Source organism: Teleopsis dalmanni, chromosome 2 (genome assembly GCF_002237135.1).
Source record: "Teleopsis dalmanni isolate 2A chromosome 2, ASM223713v2, whole genome shotgun sequence".
Taxonomy (NCBI): Eukaryota; Metazoa; Arthropoda; class Insecta; order Diptera; family Diopsidae; genus Teleopsis; species Teleopsis dalmanni.
The window spans coordinates 140205169-140232379 of NC_051847.1; the positions used below are offsets into that span (position 1 = coordinate 140205169).

The 27211-nt window shown below is 25.1% G+C and overlaps 2 protein-coding genes across 3 annotated transcripts in view; one reads left to right on the plus strand and one right to left on the minus strand.

Moving 5' to 3' along the window:
* The window catches only part of LOC119681651 (RNA-binding protein Musashi homolog Rbp6), a 313072-nt gene extending 295352 nt beyond the window's left edge, over positions 1-17720 (plus strand). For both annotated transcript variants that reach the window (XM_038094901.1, XM_038094903.1), the window contains 2 exons: positions 14549-15267; positions 17024-17720. In XM_038094901.1, coding sequence (XP_037950829.1) covers positions 14549-15267; positions 17024-17423 — 1119 coding nt within the window. In that variant the 3' untranslated portion in view covers positions 17424-17720. The remainder of the gene's footprint in view (positions 1-14548; positions 15268-17023) is intronic.
* Positions 1-27211, minus strand: part of LOC119681653 — a gene marked incomplete at its 5' end in the record, with an annotated part of 57849 nt that overhangs the window by 6440 nt on the left and 24198 nt on the right.

Genomic DNA, 27211 nt, shown 5'->3' on the forward strand with positions numbered 1-27211 from the left:
TTAAATAAATTAAATCAATTTCAATGACAATCTATCATAGTATAGTATATACTTTTAATGGTCCTAACATTTAATTGCCATCTGTAATATCAAGTAGACAGATATTATACATTTGTTTTATTATAAACAAATAAACAATAATGTTATTCTTTAGCATTTTTCTTTTGTGTTTTATTTGAGTTAAGCTTTTAGGCATGGGTGACACATTAGAAGAGACATTAGAACATTTTTTAATATATTTTTCTGTTACTTCAGTTTATTGGTTTTTCCAATATTTAAAAGTAAATAAATATAATTTAAATATTTATGAAATATATTTTGATTTAATGAAATATAAGATAGATTTTACAATGCTCAGGAATTTAACATATACGAAGGCTGTTTGATAAGTTACTGTTCTATTGCAGAAGTAAAATTACTGAAAAATTTTTTATTTAAATTTCAACGTGGTTTACTTTTAACCTAACAAGGAACGTAACAAAAACAAATATAAATTATATAGAGCGTTGTTGTTCAATTTTTTTGGTATTTAATGGCAGTATATGTTCTCATGATTGAATTTAATCACACCTAATATTCATAAATTTAAAATTTGAACTAGTACTAGTTAACTGCAAATGATCTTTTATTATGGTTTAATTACACTTATTAATTCTACAAATGTGGTCATTACAAATAATGATAAATATCCGAAATGTAGAAAGAAAACTTCGAAATAATTTTAATTTTTATGTCCTTTTTATGTTTTATGTCCTGGGATCTCCACAAACATGGAAAGCAAGAATATGTTTTAGGAATGGAACTTAACGCATTCTTTAGATTTACTAATAGTATTGATATCCCACATAATGTCTCGCATAAACTTATGTTACGGTCTTCTAATGGGTGCAACCAGATGTGAATTTAGTGAGTGGGTAACGTTAGTATGTTGATATGATAAAAACCTTGAGTTCTTTAGTTACCCTATTAGCTTCAGCTTAAGCTGCCAGTGTCCTTTTAAACGAATAATTCAATGCAAATTCTTCAGTTTTTTGCTTAAATTATACAACACGTTAAAATTCCCCACTTAGTTACGCCCATGGACTATATCGCATAGGATATCGCTTAGATCAACAGGTCTACGAAAGGCCTTTAGCTAGCTATATCATAATAATATAATCTACAATTAGCTCTTTTTTTTATCTTTTTAATACCGATATATGTTTGCTTATACATATATATGTATATGTATATATACATATATGTTTGCTAATCTAAAAGTCTTACATACAATGTTGAAAGTGCTTCTGATTTTGTAAATCTTTATACAGCGATGCTCCTATACAATACTTTCCATTTTTTTAAAACGTATTCGAAATTGCTATCGTATTTGAGTACCAATATTTCTGGTAGACATGATATTATAAATTCATCTTGTTATTCTTTTACCCATGGTGAATTATTAATTTCAAAATATTTTTTTTAGTCAATTGTTTTATTTATATGGCGTCCAGACCTTCAATTGGAGTGCCGTCACCCACATGAACCCATATCTACCTTGGTGGTTACAAATCTATGCCATGAATTGATCTTGTTAGTTATTTAGCCATGGTGACTTTTTAATTTTAAAATTTTTTTTTTAGCATTTGAAATTTATCTTTTTGCTAAGTCAAGACCTATGTTTTCTTTAACATATAAAACTACAGTGCCCGACTTGGCTATATTATGTACAATAATATTGTTTTATGTTATCAAGTTCTTAACTATGTTTCCAGATAATGAAATAAAAAATAAAAAATTTACAAATGCATTTACCATGGATTTCTGAAAGTTCCCTGTATAGCTAAATATATAAAATACCCCTTTTTCGAATAGAAATTGAAACGAAATCTGATCATTTACATATTAATATGCTGAGGATTATAAATCCTCAGATTAATCCAACTTCATTTGATATTTGAATCATATAAATTGCACAAAAATAAATTATTCACAAAAATAATAAATGAATCTTTGTAAACCCTAAAATGAAGCAGATTTATTATATCGAGATAAATTTTGTTCAAATTTTTATAATTGAGCAAATAATTTAATTTTATTATTTGTGCGCATGCGCGCGTACCTAAGAGGTTCATACAGAAATTCAGGCTTCACATCTGCTGGAGTTTAGTAGCGTCAAAGGTGCGATGCGTATATAACGCAAACATCTGTTGGAATTAATGACATTCTATATGTTGCTCCTTGCATATGTGCTGTCCGAGGACAGCGCATATGTATCTGAGCATGTCATACGGCGTTCTTGGCACAAGGCAAAGCTGTACAAAATTTTATATACGAGTATATACTATACTTTCTGTTTAGGGGCAGCAAAAGTAAAAAACTGGAATACGCAAAGTACAGCGAACGTGCTCAATTGTGTACGAGGAAAAAATAAAATACGGAAAAAGGATATTGAGGTTTTTGCTTACGTAAATGAATATTTCTTTTGTTACACATGATCGAATCTGTTAATTTGTTAGTTTTTTATATTTTATGTTTAAGAAGCCTGTGCTCAAGGAAATTTATTTAATTTTATGTTAAAGTTTATAAAGCATATTGCATATAAGGCGTTGTATGAAGCGAATGATTTACTTCCTTCTACTTGATTTGTATTACGTTTTAAAAAATTTGGTATGTCACCTTTGCAGTTGACCTATGTATAGTGTAATTTGACTACAGCTATACATATTTTTTTCTTTTTGAATTGAATTTGTTTGTAAGGAAATCCATGATATAATTCTAAACGCTATAAAGGCTAGATTAATTGAAATTTGACTGATACAATGACACAGTACAAATTGCCTTATCAAATCTTATAAGAGAAGTCATATAAATTGTGCCTAACTAACAAATTCTACTAAATGTGGACACATACAAAATATTTTTTCCATACTAGTACACTATTTTACAAGGTTAAAGCGCTTCCGCTATTTTTGGAGCTTCCAGCTTTGTTTATTATATAGTATTTATTTTTTGTAATCTACACTGATATAGTTTGGTTCAAGTGACATAAATTTGACGATACCATTACTTTTATACGATTCGCTGTATAAAAAGTGTAAATAAATACTTCCATAAATCCTATAAGTATAAACTCTTATAAGTATAAATAAATACTATATATAAAGATTATGGAGCAAAAAGTAGAGAGTATAGTATATAAATACTCAAATTAGCTATGTTCGTCTGTCTTCTTGTCTCAATTATAGTATTTACTCACTTTCTAAAAGTTTTTGTACCTAACAACTAATCGAATGAAAATTCTTACATCTATAATAGCTGTCTGATTTGAATGATAAGTTACGATATCAGTTAACGATAGTTAGGATTATATTTAAAACACTTATATTGTTTAATATAATTTACTGCAAAATTGATTTCATATTCGACTATTATATATTACTTCATTTTTTATTAATAGTTATTTAAAATAACTATATTAATGATTATTTAAGTAGAAATAAACTCTTCAAATTTCAATTGCAATATCAATTTAATACTAAACCAAATATATTTAAAATATATAAAGCATTTGTGCTTTATTAAAAAGTAAATCTACAGTTTCAATGAAAATTCTGAATTAGAATGTGTTGGCGTCCAGACCTCCAATTGCCCAATTTGCAGATTGGAACTTCGTCAGTCTCGTGGGCTGGGCCCATATCCACCTTAGTTCAATCAGGCGTACTGTCATACGCAAGTATGGCTTTTTAGTTTACTTTTTAATATCAAAAATATTTGCAGTAGATTATCGGTTTAATAAATACCCTATATAATATATCCTCCAAAAAACTAACGATTGAGTTAGCTAATTTGTGAATAACAATACCAATAATGTTCTCTCTAAATAAAGATCGATGCATATAAAATATATTTTAAATATGGACAGGCTTTGACATTTTAAACATTTCGTTAAACCAAAGGAACAGAACCAAAGAACTTCACTTCATCAAATCTCAAATTAAAACCAGAAAAGAAGCAATATAAAAGTCTTTTAGATTAAAATATTTATTTTATATGTCTCAAATTTAATATAAAAAAAATAAAATGAAAAACTATTCAACACCAGAAATAAAGACTAATAATTCTTGAAATAATTCTTATTTTAGCCTTCTTGTATAACTTCAGTAATATACATGTAGTCCATTAAAGCTAATTATTATGTAGAAATAGTATAAAACATGACTATGTTACTAATCATGTGATATTTATAAATATGTACTAGAACGTCGAATCGAAATTTGCTTTATTTATATCGGTTCGGTTCTGGTTTTCATTCGGATAACAATATAGATTTTTTTTCGATTCAGTTCAGTGGTAGTATTTTATATGCATTTGTATTACAAAGTACAAATTAGCCTTTTAATTCAATTTATCTAGTAATATTGCGATCCTTGTCGAGGTAATCAACCACCAACACAACCTTGCAATCTCAAAGAATCGCTGACATTACGATTTTCTTCTTCTTCTACACTTGAAGTTGGACGGTGAAATAAATTATTAAAATCAATTTTAACATTCAAATTTTATTCTTGTTAATTTTGAAGATTGCATTATAAAGTATTTTTCTAGAAACGAAAATTTATTATGGAAGCATAATAATTTAATAATAATAATAATTTTCTACTAGTAAAACTAGCATTGACATAAATTTAAAAAAATCTTTTCCCCTTCTCCCTCAGTTAAGTTAGATGATAAAAAGTTATTTACAGTAATTTTAATTTTAACAGTAAAAAGAGCTTATAAATTTCAGGGTTGCATTTTAAAGCATTGTTGACGTTGACATTGAAAACATTTTTTCAATGTAAAACACATCTGTTTTCGAGCGCAAAATTGTCAACACTCCCTCTATACATATAGAACAATTAACTGATTCTAATGGAATTAAACGTGATTAGATTTAATAAAATAAAATAACCTACATTTATACATTTTTTATAAAATATTTTATTAAAAATTTTGTTTTTAAAACGGGATAATTGGTGAATTGTTAAATAATACAATTTAAACAAAAAAAGTTTTTAAAAAATTTTTTATTTACACCAATATTTAGATATTCTATCTATAGTTATCTTCAATGATCGAAATATTTGTGTAAATAAAATTTTTTTAAACATTAATTTTTTTAAAAATTGTATTATTTAACAATTGATCAATTAGCCTGTTTTAAAAAACGTAATTATATTTTATAAAATATTGATAAACTTAGAATATTTTATCTATTAAATTATTAAATCTAATAATTTAATATTAAACCATTAATTTTATTAAATTTTTACTAAAAATTTTGGTTATTAAAATAATAAACAAATTAAAAATATGGTAACATATCAATAAAATTATAATAATTAAAAATAATTAATTTATTTTTAAAGATAGGTACACTTCAAAAAAATATAACTATTTATAGTATATTTTTTTTTTAAATTAATAATTTTCTGTATATATCATATTTCTTCAACATTTCTTTAATGATCTTGAATATTCTGTCAATCAAAACACTGTTTACTTTCTTTTTGCATATTGGCTTGATTGCAAAAAAGGGTAACATTCATAATTATCCTTTTATCATCTACATTCTACATACATATATGAATATGTAGAACCCACAGGATATATGCCTATAAAATAAACTCTTCGTTTTGCTCATAGGTAAAAAGAATTACGGGTTTCTTTAAATTACTATTCTTTTGTTACTCGGTTAGGTATGAAAAAAAACAAAACAACATACGGAATGTTATTCCTTGAATGATAGATTACAAGGAGTTGTGTAGTCACTTTTATAAGTAGTAGTTAAACTAGTTCTTAAGTTATTGTATATGAAATACTCAACATACTATACATGAGAAATGTCCTTAATTAAAAAAAATATTTTTTTTTTTTGCTAAAAGTATTTTAGGTTATTTAAACAGTTAGTGCAAAAAACTCTTATAATGTTAAACTATGTATGAAAAAGACAAAAAATCGTATATTGAAAACATACAGAAAAAATTATTTTGTTTGTGTTTTTATAAATTGAAAAAACCGGATTTGAAAGCAACAACAACAACAACACGACAGCAATGCTTAAGTAACGAGCAAGGGAACTACTTACTATTGCTTCTGGAAATGTGTTCTATATAGACTTGCATACCTGCGTCCTGGCACGAAAACTAAAAACAGCAGCTGTAAACGCTGGCTGCGTGCGGCGGTTACCTTTGCCAGGTAACAGAGAAAACAAAATAAATGCCATTCAAAAATGGAAAAAAGAAAAAAATGGAACTGGGCAAGCACATACCGAATAAATAAAATAGAGAATAAGGATAATGTTTCGATGCAAGGACATAATGGAAAAATGCAAGCTGCAAAATTTTTAAGTACAATATCAACACAGCAATGACAACAACCAAACAATACGAACGAAATATTGTCTTGGGGTTACCATAGGTATTTAATTATATACTCCAGTAATTTGTTCTGCATTCACAATACTCGTATATACATATGATTCCGTATACTTCATTGCAAATTGTAATTAAATTAATTAATACTACTACTACTACCATTAATCGTACTATTTTATTAATTAATATTACTTACTTAAACTTACTTAAAGTGCAAAAAATCGAGACTGTAAATTAAGCAAAACAATTAGCGTAAAAATTGTAATATAAATTTGGAATATGTCTAATACTTTGTTTGGTATATATGCATATACACATATATATCTGAATTTAATAATGTAATATTGTACGTTATTAGCAAATACTTTTTCGCATTTCGCATTAGCGCCATATAATGTAAAAATTCGTATTTATGTAAATTGAATTAAGTAAATATATGTAAGTCGAAACTTTAAATTTTTCTCTTACAACTGAATATAATACCATATAATGCATTTAGGAATAATTTTTATATATATTAAAAGCCTATGTTAATTAGTTCCCGATATTGTAGTAGTTAACTGGTCCAATTTTTATGTCGGTAAAGTAACATACTAGGGCACTTAGTGCTATAGTAATGTTGTTTATTAATATAACAACTATTAATTTTATTATTATTAACTGGTGCAATTGTATAGTCCTAAATACATTCTAATCATATTTGTTTCTTTTATTTTATTTTTTTGTGGGAGTAGTGTGCTTTGTTGTGTTATAGATATAAAGCTAAATGTTTAAAATTTTTATATATAATTTTTATTTTTAACTTAAGTGATTGTTAATACTTAAACCAGTAGTTCCACTTGTGTTTTAATAATTTAACAAGCTATTCTGTGTAATTATATAATTTTATATGTTTAGACTTTCTACATCCCATAGGAGTAATATATGTATAGACTTTGTGTTTTTGTATACACTATGCTCTCCATAATCTCGACACTATGTTAGAATAGTTCTTTGAGCAATTGGAATATCCCAGTCACCGAAATTTATTAATTACCGAAAGTTATAGATTACTGAAATCTATCGATTGGTTTTTCATATTCAGATCTGTGAGACTGGAGCTCTGTGACCATTATGAACCCATAACCATTTCTATAGCTGGGGATATTTTTTTTACAATAATATTATAAACTACGGTTTATAAGTTGTATAGCCATAGCCATAGAATAATATATTGTGTCTATTTATATGACATATTCAGTTATTCGTGATTTTTGAAACTCATGCTGCAAAATATGCATATACGAAACTATATATTAAAGGCTAAAGATGTAAAAATTTTGATAAAATTATTTTGTATAGGTTAAAAATAAATAGATAGGGATTACGAAAATAAACCAAAGAAAGAGGTAAAAATTTATTTGACCATATTATTATGGTAATGTTTTTTTCGATTTCTCTGGATTATAGAATAACCGCGATGTGTAAATTATCGAGAGCATATTTTTACGAGCAGCATTAGATGATTGTTAGTAGTTTTTATATATCCTATGTAAAAGACAATTTTTAAACGTGTACGTTCAATTAGTTGAAAATTAAAATAAAATTTGTAAGCGAGTACATTTAAAATAGTATAAGTTTAATTTAAAAGAGTTGTTTGTTTTCATCTTTATGAACTTAATATGATACATTTCGTAATCGCAATCGAATTTTCCATTCTGTTTTACTAGTAATAATCAATTAATTAACATATACAGCTTAACAGTTCTTATAGAATAAAGACTTTCTAAACAATCTTCCTCCAATCACATATTTTTTTTGTTACCGTCCTGTAATTGTATAACCATAACTCGTTTTTAAGGCTTTCGGTCCATTTCTCTCTTGTTCGTTTCAAAGTACTCTTTCCTCGAAAATAAAGAAGCCTATTTGCCTTCTTGTTCGTTATTAGAGCTAAATCTTTTTGTAGTGAATTGTTTTAATTTCTGCATATATATGATAGTCGTTGAGATTCAAATCCAGAGGAGAAGTAATTTAAGGTGCCCTTTCTGCATTTCTGCAATTTTGCCATTATTATACTGATCTTTCCATTTTGTGCATTGTCTTAATAATAGGGCACTGTGCTGTTCTTTATTTGGGGTTGATCAATTTTTTTTTTATATAAAAAAATATTCCCTACTTTTTGATCTTTGGTACGCATACAAGTATTAAAACTGACATTGGCAGTTTGGTGGGTTTTGGTTGCTTAGCCCAGTTGCTGATCTATTCGGCTGATTATTGAATTGACTCTGGAATATGATGATGAGTCCATTTTTTACTTATTGTTAATGCACTAAATCTTTATTACTAACTCACCATATTTTCAGACTATACTTCAAACATTTGATAGTAATGTTACTGTTTATGTAGATTCCCATACACTGTATAATAATATAAATGCTACCTTAGCTTTTCGAATGTGTGGGGAAATATTTTTCAGTGTACCGTCCTCGCTTAACATTACAGAAGTGGTTGCCAAGTTCTCCATCTAAACTCGTAACGTAGGTATTGTACTTGTCCACAATACTCGCAAGATAGGGTAAAAACTGCGGTAGACAAAAGCTGATGTATATCCTGATGCTATCATTGGAGATGTAGTTAATTAATTAGCAGAAGTGAAACACATTCTCGATGTCTAGGTATTGACCGTTGCTATAATGTTTTTCCATTAATTATTATTTAATTTTTACACTTTTATTATATACATTATATTACTTTTTTATTATTATTTCTATATTATTTGACTTTTTATTTTTATATTATTTTACTTTTTATATTTTTTTTTTTGAAGATGAATAAAAATGTTATTTTTAGATTTTCTTGTAAATTTATTCCGAATAAATGGATTATAGTCAATTGTGTTATTTGCATATATGTATAATATAAATTTATATGAACGTACTATTATGTGTGTTTTACATATATGTATATGAAACTTTTTTCAGATATTAGAAAAAACATTAATTTTAAAGGACTATATAATTGCATCTTTAATATTTTAAGGTAAAATTTGTTTAATATGTATTTGTCGCTTTATCTATGATAAGTACTACGTAATAATGTTAACAAAAACAAGAATTAATGTAACTATTCTTATTTTTATATATATAATATTAAAATAAGTACGAAAACATTATATATATTTATTGTTATTTATTAAAGTTTTGTAAAAATATTAATTGTTATTAATCTTGTTAAAAGTTAATACAGTTTAGATATCAAATACGCGTTTAGATATTAATTTGTCTATAGATTATAGATAAATTTTATTAATTTTTTTCTGTTTAGTTGTATTTTTTTGTCTCAAATTAACTTATTCCTTAAAAAATAATATTATTTTGTAAACGTAGTAGAAAATTTATTTACTTCAAGATAAAATATATACATACCTACCCTCTTGATATATGTAGGAATTTTTTAAACAAAATTGATTCAAGTAGTTATATATATTAAATATGCAGATATCCTTATTAATTGACATTAGGTCGAACATCTTTTTGCAAAAATATTATTATTACTAATATAAATTAAAAATAAACATATTCGTATATATTACATAAATGTAAATAATATTTTGTATGGTTAGTTTCCACTAGAATTTTTGAAAAAAGTTCCTGATTATAATACCGACTTAACAGTATTTAGTCTCACATAACAACTCTCAGTTGTAGAGGTGATAGCAGTGATGTTTTAATAATATATTGCACTAATATAAAATTAAAATTGCTCAGGTTCCCAATAAAGCATTTTGCTTCCACTATATCTCAATAAAGCAATGAACAATATTTGTATCTCAATAAAAAATGCAAAATTTTAGTAGTGCTTGTGATATATTATAATTAGTTCTAAGTGTGATACAATATAAACTAAATTTTAGTATTGTTTTGAATATTAAGTTTAATCTCACTTTAAACCACACAAGTTCAACTTCATCATTCTTCGGAAATAGTTTTTAACCTCTCTTAAACACGAGAGGCTAAGTTTTGAAATCTTGTGCTAGAAGATTGCCAGAGCGTTTAAAAAAAAACCCAAGTACAACAACAACAATTTTGAATGGTTAAGCGGTTCATGATTCTGTGAATCGCTTCTGAATCGAACTACGTTTGAATCAAAAATTTTATAACCGAACTTCCTTTGATCCAAAAATCAGATTTCTCAATGTAATTTAATCAAAGCACAATCGTACTATTGATTTTTCAAATTCTGAACCAAAAATAAAGTACAGATACATCGGTTTCAAAATCTAAACAATGGTTTAGATCAGGGCTGTCCAGACTAGATGCCATCGCGGACCAATACTAATCACTGTACAGATTGAGAGGCCGTAAAAATAAATACATACGTTCATAGTTAACGTATGTGTTATATCACGGTTATAATGTTAAAATTAGTTAGTTCATTTATCATTTACTTGGTATACCATAAAAATAAAATGATGTGGTGTTACCATTACACCAAAAGATAATTCGGGTAATTACAGTAGTTTAAAAACATGTGGCCCGCGAGCAGTGCTTTGGACAGTCCTGGTCTAGAGTATCATGCCACTTAAAAAATGTAGGCCCTATCTTGATTTATATATCTATATATATGTAATATTATATACATAGTATTTTCAATAATGCTATATATATAAAATATATAATCAGAAATATTTGATATGAAGGTTGAGAAACGGTGTGACACCAGCGTAATCTTTAGTAACATGTTTAGAAAAAAATACATATTTATAATATCCATTAGTGAAATTAAAATTTATTAAAAATTTATTATTTTTATAGCTAATAATATAAAGAAATATATTTTGTATTTTATTTATTTAATATCAAATTTTAGTTTTTATTAGTGAGTTAGATATATTTATTTACTCTTCAAATACAATGCCATACTAGTAAATGTTAATAAAAAAAACACCTATGAATATATAACTATTAAAAAATAAACAATTATTGTTATTCTAAAATTTAAAATTTAATTATTTTAAATTAATTTACAAAATTATTAAAATCTAAGATAATAATTCGTTAAAATTTATATACAAATATAAAAAACAAAAATATTAATTTAATATTACATGCTGTGTTGGTACAGTACAAAACAAAATTATTTTATAAAAAAATTAGTATATTTAGTGTTTTAATAAATTATTGATTATTTTTGTTTTTGTAGTTTTAATAGAAATATATATAAAATATTATTTTTTGTAATAGTAACGAAAGGGTTAAAATAGTTTTTTAATAATTGTGATAAGAAATATGCTTCAAAATATAAAAATGTTTACAATTTTATTATATAAAATTTGTTGTTATTGGGTTTATTGAAATGTAAATTATATATTACTTGTACTAAAACTGAAATAGCACAAATTCTCTGAAAGTAATTGATATACACGTTTTAGACATATCTTTATATATAAAAATTAATATTAGCTGATAAAATTAGTTGCCATTTTAGGATTTATTTTTATTTAAACCAAAATGTGACTAAACTCTCATGCGTATTGTGTTCCTTCTCTCTATATAACCATTCAAATGATCAGTGCTCATACCTAGTAATTGTGTTTCGTATTAAAAATATTTTTATATATATATAAAATTATAGATGAAAACTTATTTAATTATTATATATAATTTATTTGCAGTTTTTAAGCGTAGTTTTATTGCTTTCAAATTAGTTGGAATATAACAATAGATATTATATAAATTTCACACTGCTTTGTTTTACTTCACACAATTGTAAATACATAGTTATTTTTGTTTTAATGAATATTATATAAAATATTTACAACTATCTGTTTATTATAATATATAGACTAATACATTTCAGATTCTTATTGATATCATAATAACAACTAACGCTTCCTATTGATAGTTTATATTATTTTATATGTGTGATATCAGCAAGTACTGATATCTTTACAGTAAAGAAATAACTACTTATTATCAGTATTTTCATCACTAACTTTTGAATTATATATATTCATATAGTTCAAGAATTTTTTAACATGTAATTACAATTGAATAGAATATATAGACATACCTAACAACCAAGGAATGATTAATAAATATATGATTTTTAGGGGATAGTATGTTGTAGAAAATATATATTTAGGTCGTGTGCGAGTTAGGCTAAGTTGTGTTCTAAATGAGGGAAATTCTAAGTTGTGTCGATAATGTATTGATGTGTCGATACGTGTTGATAAATGGCAAAATGTGTGCAGTGCAAAAAATCCCAAAAAATCTCCCATTTTGTTTAGCATCAACTTAGCCTAACTCGCACACGTCCTTAATGTTCAAAAAAATATAAATCAATTTTTTAAGGGCACTGTTATTGTTTTGGAGATCGTAATCCCTATCCAGCTACGAGTTAAAAATTATTCGAATAACGATTATTATTTAAAGCTTATTATTTTTGCCCAAAAGCTAAAATAATATAATAAAATAAAATAATCTCAGGGATTATTAATATTTTTTTAGATTTAGAAATACCTTGCATATGCTTTTCTTTAAGACCTAATAGTATTAGATGTTCGTTTTAACAGATAACTTATAAATTAGAAACTACGTCCGTGAGAGGAAAAAAGTATTATAATACTCCCTATTATCATTATATATATATATATATATATATATCTAGCTTGAATATAGTTTTTTACCTACGACTAACCAAATCTATACAGAAAAATCTATTTGATATGAATCTAAATATTCATATTTAGATATGATCATCTTTCAACATTCAATGAAGGGTGTTCACTATCTCGCGTAATGATCTCGAGTAACATATTAACAGTGGAAAGCGTCAACAACTAAATTCTTCGTTACTCAAGATCGTGAATATCCCTATGTGATCTTTAGAGGATATTTTTAATTTTAAATTTTTTTAAAATATATTAAAATAAAATTTTTCCCAACAATTAATCTTAATAGTTCAGAACGTTAATTCATTTATTTAATAGATATTAAAATTCTAGAATATTTGAGTTTATGATATAATTTAAATTTACATTTAGAGATCATATCAAATAATTTTGATTAAATTCTCATTGCAGAGAAAGCTTAAGGTGCCTTAAATAGAATTTCCCTAAACACTCTCTAAATCTTTATATAAAAATTCTTATACTCTCAAGTCATATAAAAAATGTCCTTAAATTAATTTTATATTAAAGGTGCGTTCGTGTACAGCTTTTAAGTACTAATTTATACTAACTACAAATAGCACACTATAAATCATTTAGTAAATTAGATTAATACAAGCTAAATTTAGGCAGATTTTGTTTTTTTAACATAATTACTTGTATATACTCGTATTATCTGTACGTCATATATTAGTTATTAGCAAGGAAATAATTTATGCAATATAATATTTATTAAAATTATAAAATAATATAGTGTTTGTTTTTTTCATCCTATATTGTAACATTTGTCCAAATTCGAAAAAAAAATAAATTCAGCAATAATCTGTGTTTATGTTTACTGATTTGAACTTTGTTTTTTTAGCTAATAAATATATGAAATAAAAATTCAATATACATATAGTCAATATATATATATATATTACAATAGATTTATATATATATATATACATAATGTATAGTATATTATGTGTAAAACGCATTTTTGTTGAATTATGTGCCATATGAGAACAAGTAATGTTCGCCTTTAAATTAAAATTTTATTTACTTATTATAGTATTATATATAATAATGATCCCCCCTAATTCATTCGTACCATTTGAAAAGTACTTACAAACGTCATAATGATTTTCTTAATTATTAACATAATTCTTAGGGTTCTAATATTGAAATAGTTATTGCCGTATCGTATATATAAATTAAATGCAATAGCATGTGTGCTCCATTTAAGAACAAATACATGACCACGTAAACTTTTCGTTTTTTATATACACGTATATAAACGTTTGGACTATGTTTCTTTGAATTTACATATCTTATAGTTTGTTTTTGATATGAGTATTAAATTTAAATATTATATTTTAGTAACAATTTTGCTATAATTAGTTATATATAGTTATATAATATATATCTTTCCTCACTATCAAACAACTTCAACGTATTTCGAATTATTTAATTAATTTGTTTTTTATTTTTCTTTCCAAAAATCCTTAAAAAATTATAGCGAAGTCGCGGGTTTGGATTTATAACATTCCAAGAGCCTAACAGTGTTGATAAAGTTTTACAAGTGCCCATACATACCTTGGACGGGAAGAAAATTGATCCAAAACATGCCACACCCAAAAATCGCCCCCGTCAAGCCAATAAAACTAAAAAGATATTTGTTGGTGGCGTCTCACAAGATACTTCCGCTGATGAGGTTAAAGCCTACTTTGGTCAATTTGGTACTGTCGAAGAAACTGTCATGCTGATGGATCAGCAAACAAAACGTCATCGTGGTTTTGGTTTTGTAACTTTTGAAAATGAAGACGTAGTCGATCGTGTATGTGAGATACATTTCCACACAATCAAAAATAAGAAAGTTGAATGCAAAAAGGCTCAACCAAAAGAAGCAGTTACACCAGCACAGCAACTCTTGCAGAAACGCATCATGTTGGGTACTTTGGGTGTGCCATTACCAACAGCGCCTGGACAATTGATAGGCGCACGTACTGCTGCCGGTGTTACAGCTATGAATCCATTGGCCATGTTACAGGCACCAACACAGTTACAATTGCATGCTGCCACTGGTGCTGCAGCTGCTGCGGCACAGCAAGCAGCACTCATCTCACAAAATCCCTTCCAAGTACAAAATGCTGCTGCTGCAGCTGCAGTTGCAGCAAATCCCACTGGCTTCGGCAAATTGCTGACAACATATCCACAAGCAGCATTACATGGCGTCAGGTATGTGTATGTATAAGCTACTTAAATACTATATAGTAGCAGTAGCAAAATTCTTTATAATTATAAAATAAAATCACTCTACCAACCAAAAGCCTCCTAAAAGACCATATAATGAAAAAAATTTCTTCATTTTTGAGCACATATGTATACTTTATAAGAGCCTAAAATAAATGATTTTTTTTGTTTTTGCTATCAAGACATATCAAATAAAGTCACGTCATGGATAGTAGAGACCTCTCTCCTAGATCCCACCCTTCCATATCATAGATATAGCGACACACCTTTCGCAATGGAGCTAACAGCAGTTAGGTCGAATATAAATGTGGATTTGTAGCCCTCCACACTGATGCAGTATCCTCTTCGAGACCAAGGTTGTCAGAAAACAAGGTTCTTAACAGGCATCCGCCTAAGGTCTCCCTGGAAGAACGATGTCTCCCCCGTGCAGCAAGAACTGTTCTTAGCTCAATTGAAATCAGGATATAGCCGAGTACTTAACAGTTACTTGTTTTCATCCAATTTGTGCCCAAATCTCCGTCCAATTGACATTTAGGTCTATCCTGTTGAAGTGGCCAAATTTCTCCGTCTGGACCCAGGTTAATGTTCAAATTATTCCTACCCAGTTCATCCCATCAATCACCTCTAACCACTAGCCACACATATAATCGTCGTTTCCCCTCAATCACCCCAAACCACTACACACCCATGCAATCGTATTGTATATCCATTCCTGTTATCTGCTTACAGGTCCCAGCGGGTGACAACAACAACAACAACAATGAAGTTATAAAAATGAATCCGAAAGGATGCAAAATCATATGATACTTCTTTAATTATTTTGCCATTAAATACGTTTCGTTTTTAAAGTCCCAGAGAAGGAATACAATAAACTGTGCAAATGATGAACTTATTGAGCCTGTTCAAAAGCAATGCACCAAAAATCTTCAAACATATATGTGTTTGTCGAACTTTTTTAAAAACTATCATAAAATGGTAGCGCAGACCCTATAAAGTGTTTCGTCACTGCCGGTACGAGTCATTAACACCATCAGTTCATAAAATATTAAATTTTTGTGTTTAATGAAATTATTTTTTTGGAAAAATATTGGTACCAGTCTTTGCAAAATACATTGAATAATTTATTAGTCCCTGTAAAACACATTGCATATTTTCCGATGCAAATTTAGTACTTTTTGGTTAAGAAACATTGCTTTAAAATATATTGATTCATTAGTTAGTAACTAACCAATATTTTCTGTATTATATACAGAAAGGTCTAGATGTTCTCCAATAAAAATGCGAATTTAAATTTAAAATTTAAGGATTGTTAGAATTTGAATTCTAAGGACGTTAGGCTAAGTTGCGTTCAAATTGAGGGAAATTCTAAGTTGTCTAAGTTCTAAATATCTTCAGAATTGAGTGACGAATATATATGTATGTAACAGTTAAGCTCAAAAAATATTATATAAAAATTAAATATATGTACAAGTTAATTGTTAATACGGCTGCTGAGTACCGACTTCTAATATCGACTGCTTACGATCGACTACTGCTGCCGACTGCCGACTCCCGACTGACTACTACTACTGCCACTACTTGACTGCTTGACCGATTTCTACTGGCTGCTTAGCCGACTTCTTGATGACTGCTTAACCGGATTACATATATATATATATATATAATATATAGTATAATGTCCTTATACTATTATTTTATATCATAATTTAAAATATATTTTCTAAAATTTTTGTTTTTGCAGATATGCACCATATCCCATACCAGCAAGTGCAGCTGCTGCTACCGCTGCTTTAGCAGCACAGGCTCAACAACAACATCAACATCAGCAAGCAACTGCTGCAGCACATCAACAACAACATACTGCCGCCGCGGCAGCTGCTCAACAACACAGTGCAGCAACAAATTCAGCAGCTGCTGCTACACAGGCACACAATGCCGCCTTAGCTGTAGCAGGTCAACAAGGTGCTCCTGCAGCAACACATCCACTGGCAGCAGCTGCTGCTCAACAAGCCGCACTAGTTGGAAATCCATTAAATCCAGCAGCGAATCCATATCAGAGCTATGCTCTAGCTAATGTAGATATGTCCAGCTTTCAAGGTGTGGACTGGAGCTCCATGTATGGCATGGGCATGTACGTTTAAAGTGCTTATTCGATTATGTTTTTAAGCAGCATAACCAAAATACAAAAATAAATTTTATTAATTTAACAAAAAAAAAAATTAAGTAATTATATATATATGTAATCTCTTTAAATATTAAATATGTTTTAAAGCTGCAATTGAGCTTTGCTCTACGTGCGGTTAGATTTCGTATTTATTTCTGTTGCGAAGAAAGAAAAATTTAATTTGAAATTTTAAATTTAAGCGTTTATACTAAGTTTTAATTTATACAGCAAATGCTGATAATGAAATTGTTACACAGAAAAAGACAAAAAATGACAAGCAAAATTATATGAATTTAAAAATTAATTAAAAAATAAGAAATCGTAAAACTTTGCTTCAATAAAAAGATTAATTAATATTATCTTATTACATTTTAAGAAGAAATGAAGAAAAAAAAATAATTAGCATTTAGTTTAGATTTAGTTAAGCTTTGCTAAAAGTTAATGAATTTTGAAATCCGATATTAAGTATATTAAATATAAAAATAACAATTTTATTATACCAATTTAAAAATTTCATTATAAACTATAACTACAAAAAGAGAAATCTGTTTATAGCAATTACTGTAAAGTAAATCTTGATATATCTATTTTAATGCATAAACGAAAAAGTTCAAAATACTTAAAAGATGCAAATATCTCAAAAATTTATATATTATAAAATAAAAAAATTAATAATCTCTAAACCACCGATTGTGATTGCGTTTAATTTAAATGAAAGCAAATACAATATTTGCCTAAATTTATTTAAACTAAATTATTAAAATTTAAAAACAAACACATTAAACATAAAAATTTCATAATTACTTAAAAAACATTAAAGTTCGAATTATAATTTTTACTATAAAAAAAAAAACAAACTTATATATAAAGTTCGAAATATTAAGTTTGTAATTATGTAAAATAATATATTTTATTTACAAAAAAAAAAGAACTTATGCAGATAATTTGAAAAAAAGGATATAACTGTTTTAAATGCTGCAAAAGAATATGCTATGCATTATGATATGAATCAATTATACTATTTGAGAAATAGTTTATTTAAGTATTTTTATTTTTAATTTTTAAACTTGCTAATTAATACAAACTGGTGTAGAAGGTTGGAGCAAAGAAATATGCTTGCTTGCATATCTTTTTTCTATAACAATATTACTAAATTATATAGTAAACACTGTGCATATATAATAAATATCAAACGTAATGCTCTCTTCCTTGTAAAATATAGTGTTTGCTAGATTTGCATATATTTTTATTTAGCAACAATATTGTTATGCAGTATTTTTTGTATTGATTTGTAAGCGTAAGCGTAAACAAATTAAGCATGTTCTCTGTATATGCTTGTTCATATATATTATATCTCCTAGACTGACTTGCCATTCTAGTGTATACTTGCTTTGTACCATATTATGAAAAATCATGTCCACATAAACATTAAACTCGATTATTAAATAAAAAAAATGTTTTTTTCAATATTTAAGTAAATTGCGTCAACGATTTTATGTGCTACCCCACATATGCTAACACAACATCTATTCAAAACACACATTATTAAGTAAAATGATCACCAGAATTAATTTTAGTTACTAATTAATTAGTTAAATTAATCATTTTTTTTTCCTGTAATTAAAATTATAACAATTCTCCAGTACTTTAGAAACTAACGCATACAACAACAAACAAATAAAACACATTTAAACTATTTAAAAGTAATATCCCAAATTGCTCATTCTATTTTTACTTAAATTAACGAATTTACTTAAAACAAGTATACATATAATAATACTTTTTAACATATATGTTTGTATGTCGTACCTAACAAAATCTTATAAAATACATACTATTATAATTATAATACTAAGTTTTCTCTCCTAAAATTTTTTGCATCAACTTTTTAATTTGTTTAAGTTTTAGTATTAGTATTTAAATATGATAATTTTTTTAATTGAGTATTATAGCAGTTATTTAAGCCGTACATATATATATATACATATGTATAGTAAAATTATCGTAATATACATATATACATTTAATATTATAAAACATACACGTATCAAATATCTAATAATTTTGTAATTGTACTTAAGTGTTTCTAATACTTAATTTGATATTTCTTATTATAAATTGTAACTCGTTAATTTCTTGCTATTTGCTCAAACTGTTATCTATTATTACTCTTCAAATGGTATATGAAACTACCAAAAATGTATATCTTTTCTTTGTCAATAAATTACTATATTAGCTGTGTGTGTAAATATTAGGTAGATTTGAAAGTAGTTACTTTTTAGTTAATATAACTTTAAAATTTTATAAACCTTATTCTAAACATATTCCATTATATTCCATAATCCAATTTTATTCAAATATTTTTATTTTAATTTCGTTCTGATATTAACTAATTTTCTAAAATATTTAACCTTATTATTTTTTCATGTTATTCTTATTAAATTGTTTCGCAATGATTAAATCGAACTATTGTTTCCATTTGGTTATACCCAAACTATATTTAATACTTTAAAAATTTATTTAATTAATAAATGAAAATAGAGAAGAAACTGCCACCCTACAAAAATCCGATGGTTCACCACGTTTTTTTAGCATTAAATTTTTATCTTTTTACTTTCAAGGTGACTTTCATTAAGTGTCCAACCAATTTCTTCGCAATCGTTTCGTTAACCGAATCACTTGACGCATCTTCCTCATCGCTATTTTCGATATTTATACATGAGCAGAAAATGTAACAAACGCTAGTTCATCATACTTAAAGCATATAGCTAGATACTTATTGTATTAGCTCTTTAACCAACAAAGTGGTTTCACGTTCTTGTTGGTTAATAAATAATATGTGACTCTCTTTGGCCAAATAACCGTTCCAAAAATAAAACCACGCTTTGCATTGTCTTAATTATCTTCTCAATTTATAAATGTACACAACTCTCTGCCGCTAAGCTCTTGAATAGTTCTCGGCAGACAATTTTTATCCTTTCACTTTCAAGGTGAGTTTCATCGCTATTTTCCATAATTATACATGAGCAGAAAATGTAACAAACGCCAAGTCATCATACTTATCATAAAGCATATGGCTAGATGCTATTGTGTATTAGCTCTTTAGCCAACAAAGTGTTTTCAATTTTTTGTTGGTTAATAAATAATATGTGATTCTCTATAACCGAACATGTTCTTCAATTGAACAAAAGATCATATTTCTCCAAGGGTTTTATTTTAAATGTTGAATGAAATGCACGTCTGCCAATGTTTATTGAGAAAAATGTTTAAATTTAAAACAAAAACTTGTGTCAACCAGTTGTTATATTCAAAGACAAGACAATGATATTATTTAACTTCAGAAATAAGAAACTTTTATTTATGCAATCTTGTATAGATTTGCAAGAATGAAAGTTATTTGCTTGCTATAAAGTACATAGTACATGATTTATTTAGATAAAAGCATTGAGTTACATTCCAAATAAACACACTAAGGTAATTTTAAAGAAAAATATCATCGCATCATACTGCTTGATTAAAGCCCCTTGTTATGCATCATCTGAAAGCATTAACCAAAAATGTTCTCAACCATATAAAAGCAGGGATTTTTATATAAAAGATAAACTGGGAAGTAGTAAGTCAACAAAATTTGATGACAAAGCGATGTAAAACCTTTTAAGGCAATTAAAGAAAAATGCAATAATAACTTACAGGGTGCGTTGTTGTCAGAATGCTATTTTAACGTATGTCGAAGGATACCGTTAATTACTTGACAGACCCAATACCGAATATTTTAACAAAAATTTTTTTTATAATTTTTTTTATTAGTTTTTTTTCTTAATCTCTTATATATTTTTCATTTAAATCTATATTTAATTTATTGTGTTTTTTTGGGAAAGTTTTCTTAGTATTACATCATGATATTATTGTTTTGCTTACATTATTTAGTACTAATATCATTTTTAGCAATATAAAATTCTTTTTATAATTTATATTTTATTTTTTTTTTGTTATTGTTTATTTTTATGGTTAATATTGTTTTAAATTTGTTGTTTTTTATGATTAATATTTTTTTATATTAAAGTATAATTCCGTAATATCAATACAATTAAAAACTTTTATAACACATGTTTATAATATTTTAATTTTGATTTATATAAAAACATTTCAATAAAGTCTTCTTTCTTTTTTTTTTTGTTTGGTCACAAAATAATTAATATATAAAAACATTTCCCAAAAATTTAACATTTAAATAAAATTTTAAAAATTTATACTATTTTCATAAAAATTATATTTATTTTTATAAATAATTTCTGTTTTTTATTTTTATTTCAATTTGAATTTAAAAATTAATAAATTATATACTTTTATTATTGTAAAATAATTTCTATATATTTCACAAATAAAATTATTTTAATATTATTCATTTTTATATTTATTTTTTTACTATATCTTATTTTTGTTAATTAATTTTTGCTATAATATTTTAAAATTTTAGTTTTTTATGTTTATTTTTTAATCACTTTATTTTTCATTTCATTTGATTTCGTTTTATTAATGAACTTTATTAATTATTATTATTTTATTTTATATCTTATTTTACAATAAACGCTGATAAAATATAACTCTGAGAAATTAGAATGTGTATTACAACCTGATATTGAATATGAACTAAAGGTTCTAATTTCAAAAAATTTTCTTCAGTTTTTTTTTTGGTAACGTTGAAGATAAAACTGGGAATCACACTACTCGTTTCGAATGCTTTTCGAAAGCATTAATAACCTTATTATATTGCAAAAGGAGTGAGTAGGTACTTTTAAATTTACTATTATCTTAGATTCGTTTCTTAATTTATATTTTTTTAAAGAATTGAGACACTAAAAACTCAAGCCATATGATAATTTTTATTTACAATATTTTTTCATAATAGTTAGTTAGTGGAAAAAAAATTAGTTTTAATATGCAGATTAGTTTTTATATCTGCTTAAAGTAAATTTATCAAATAACTGTATTTTCAACTTTCAACAACTAATTATGTGATTATTATGTTGTTAAAAATAATAAAAAAATAACATATGGTTTCTTTCTTTCTTAAATATTTATGTACCGTTATCAGCATAGTATCGTCCGCACCTTTCTAAACGATTTGTTACAGTGGTTGCAAATGTATGTTATATAGAAATATAATACATTTCTAATACTATATAATGTTCCCGAAGTCAATAGTCTGCTCCATATTATCAATGCAGAGAACTGTTAGGAATATCTGACGAGAGATATTCATGAGATATGCAACTAAGAGATAGGCTTGGTGTTTCTAATTTTGAATAAATATTGAAAATTTTTAATGTTATGTGTCCTCAAAGCGTTGCATTTTCCAGATAAGAATTTCAATATATTAAATATTTAAAAAATCATAAAAATATTTAATGCCATAAGTTATTATATGAGATATCCTATTTTATATTAGTATTTTTCAATTTTATATATAAAGAAAATTCTCGAATGAAATTAATTTTCGAATATATGTATGTGCACCAAATATTTACACACCTCTAAAACAAATATCGTAATTTAAAATCTATACTTTTCTTATATACTTTATTTCTTATTATTCCTTTATATGTAACATTATTTTCAATAAAATAAAATCTTCATTTTTATAGCATTTAACTTTACACACAAAACTACATTTTAATTTAGTTCCATTTTAATATACATAAAGTAATTTTTTGTTGTCGTAATTAGTTTTTAGTACATTATAATTAGAAATATATATACATATAGTATGGAAGTACATACATAAAAATATTTCTAAATAATTGCATGTGTCGTTTAATATTTTATATAAAAATTCTTTCTACTCGTAACTATTTTTAAATATAAAAAGTATTTTTTGAAAATTCATTTAATATTATTAAATTTTACTTTGTATATAAGCATTTTAATTTCTAATTAAAAATTAAACAAAAAAAAAATAATTTTGTGTGTTTTTATTTTTAGTACCTTACTTTGTGTTGTTTTTTATGGTTCTGTTTGTATATTTAATTTTTTAGTACAAAAATGTGTAGTAATTATTGGTAGCATATTTGAGTTGTATTTTATTTGTTAACTAAAAGGTAAGTTTTTCTATATTTACTTTATTTTTCGTAAATCGTAAAGTAAAAAAGTATTTGTTTTTGATATTATAATGAATATATATATATGTAAACTTCTTAAAGTTATATAGCATAACTAACTAAAAGCGGTATTAAGTCAACCGCCAATTTGTTTTAACTGTCAAATGAGTTTAGTAAAATTTGTGTGGTGATTTGGCAAGCAAATTTATTATTACTTAATATTTATTTTATGTAGTGTTTGGAAAAGACTAATTTCTTTAATATACATATTGTGTTTTTATATACCTATATACAAATATATTGTACTAAGTAGTTAAGTACTAACTTTGTAATCGAGATTTCAATGCAAAAACTTTTATTTATATATTAAATTTAGTTTTTGTTAGTTATTTATTTTTTATATTATATTTTTATATCTAATTTGATATTGAGTTTTAAAAGAAGGACACCTACTTACCCTACTTAAAACCATAAACTAGAGTTTCATATATTATTCGAGCTAATCAAAAATTAGAGCATGTACTGTTGGAGTAAACTGGTTCACTTGTCTCGAGTGTAGCGATAAACCTATCGAAAATGTTCGAACACCATATTTTGTGTGAACATTTTCTGTTTGACTTATTTCATTCTGAGTTTTAAGGAAAAACATTGTTATCTACTCTAAACTATAAACTAGAGCTTCAAATATTGTTTGGTATAATCGAAAAACCGTGCATGCACTGTTCGATTTCGAAAACACTCGAGTTGTTAAACTAATTCGAAGCAGTACTAAAAATATATAGAAAAAGTAAATAACTTCTATATCTTAACGTTACAAGTTTTGCATATGATCTGCGTCAAATATAATGATAAATATATTTTAGAGCAGTTGTAACATCACAAGAAAGACGAGATTTATAAGTATTTAAAATTTTACGTTTTGCCGTTAAAAAGCATTTTTAATGTATTCTCATATTTGAGTATAGCAGAATATGTTTTTAACCGTGTTAAAAACATATATAGTAAATTAACATATACTGCCATCTAGATTTTCACTAAGGTGTCCTTTATAATAATTATTAATAATTATTAATTAAACAAAACATAACACCAAAGTCAAAATTGGTTAAAAATTATTAATTTGTTATTAAATAAAATAATAATTAATTCCAATAAATTTGATAATTCCCAGATATATAATAACCAAAGATGAATTATTTATTAAGTTTTCTATATTAAACAAATTTTACACTCAATTTTAAAGTATTCAACACGTCTCGAATTTAATAATTTATTTATAAAATTTTTTACATTAGTTTTTAATTATAAATTTAATATAATATGACTATTTAAAATTGTTTTGAAAAAGGTAATTTATAAAGTTATTTATAAAAGTTGTTTAATATTTCTAAAAAAATATTAGTTTATATATTTTATCATTTAAAATTAATATTGTTTTATTTTCTTACTGACTATTAATTATTTTGACTAATATTAAGTAATACTATTAATACTTAATATTATTATTAACACTAATTAATTGATATTCATTGAACATTGCGAATACTTTAAATAATTATATTTATATTAAGTATTATTATTAATAGAAATGTTATTTAATTTAAATAAATATAAATATCATATAAATATTGTTATTGCAAATGATGACTAAAATCATTAATAGTAAATATCGGTATTAATTTGATGTTTTATTAAATCATGTATTAACTATTATTCATATTAATATTTATTACCATAATTATTATTATCTATTATTAATAAGAAATGTTATAATTATCAAATATTACAATATTGATAATTAATAATAATTTTGAAGTTTTCTATTAATAATTAATAATAATATTACTAAATTTTGTAATACTAATTAAATATTTTTATTTATAATTAATATATAATGTTTTTTTATGGAATCATATTAAATTTTTTTTTAATATTTTATATTTTTAATATTGAATATTATTAAAAATATTAAGTATTTAATTATGTTACTTACAACTTAAGTTAGTTAAATATTATTCACTTTTTATATATTTAAATGTGTATCAATGTTTTTATATATTTAATATTATTAATATTTAGTATTATGGTATTTAATATTATAAATGTTTAGTATTTTTATAAACATGTACTATTGTTTTTCAACTTATTTTGGTTTTTTTTAGTTCAATATTAGTCATTTAAAGTACTAAATATAATTATATATTGTTTATACAGTAATATTATTAAAAATAATTTATAAAATTTAATTAATTTTTTTTTTTTGAAATATTAAACAAATTTTATAAAAATTTATAAACGTTATTAAATTTTGTATTAGTTTTATATTAACAATTTATTAATAAACTATAATTTATAAATATTTTATAAATATTATTTAAAAAAAAAAAAGTATTAACATTCCTATAAAGTCGCTTTAACCGTGCCATTCAAAATTACAAGATCAAACAATTGTTCATATAATTTTTATATATTCCATTACTTAAAATATTAAATATATAAGTACAATAATAAAATATTTGGTGTTTTAGCACATTTTATTTTATATATATATATATGTGTGTATTATATACTTCATTTCTAGTTTTATTGTTTTGAAATGTATATATAAATTTTATATAAGTTAAAAATTTTTATTTATTTATATTTTTAAACAATAAAATATTCAATCAATATTATAGCAGCTATATAAAAAACTTTTTGTTTTATTTTTATTTGTCAATTTTTTTTTATTTAAAGCCAAAAGCTCATTTATGGTAATTGTTGATATTCAGGCTCAAAAAATTATAATAATTTAATTTTTAAAATGTGGATGTGTTATTGTTTTAGAAGCTCTTGATTATAGCAATAGGAAAAAGTTTTATATGGAAATAGTACTTAAAAATATTCTTTGTAGTAAACGAAGTTTTCATGAATATATCAGAAATCAGATTAAAATTTCGATTACATACACAAGTGGAAGACTTAAAACATTGGTTATGTGTAGAAGTAAAGTAAATTAAAAAGAAGCGTCTTACAAAGCCTAGCACGAAGAATATTTTTACAAAATTTTATTTTTAAAACTGTTATGAAAAAATTATAAAATCTATACACTTTTTACCTCTTATCAGTTTTAGATGAGATTTTCAGGTATTTGATATAAAAACTTCAACAAGTTTTAGCTTACAACTAATTTTTTAATCTGACGAACTAAATTAATAATACCTACTAATATAAATTGTTTGACATTGCAGATGTGTACTGCACCATTAACCATAAAAATATAATTTAATATTATTTTTAACATAGTATTAAAAACCAAACTTCATGTGTCTGTTGAATACATGTGCAACGAGAGAGAGAAAAAGAGAAGGAGAGATATTAATAGATACGAAGAAATATAAAGAGAAACATCTAGACATCTAGATGACCTCTAGACAGAGAAAGAAGTATTTGATAATGGAAAAGGAGATTTCGATGACAGAAAAGGAGATTTCGATAGCGAGGTAAAGATATAGTGAGAGAGTGTGAAATTGAGAGGCAGAGATATGAATAATTACGGGCACGGTTGCCACTTGAAAATTTTTTTCTGTACCAAAATTGGTTTAAAAAGGTACCATTTCTGTAAAAAAAGGTCCAAAATTTTTTTGAACCTTTTTGTATTCTCGTTCTGTGTTTTTCATAGTGTTAT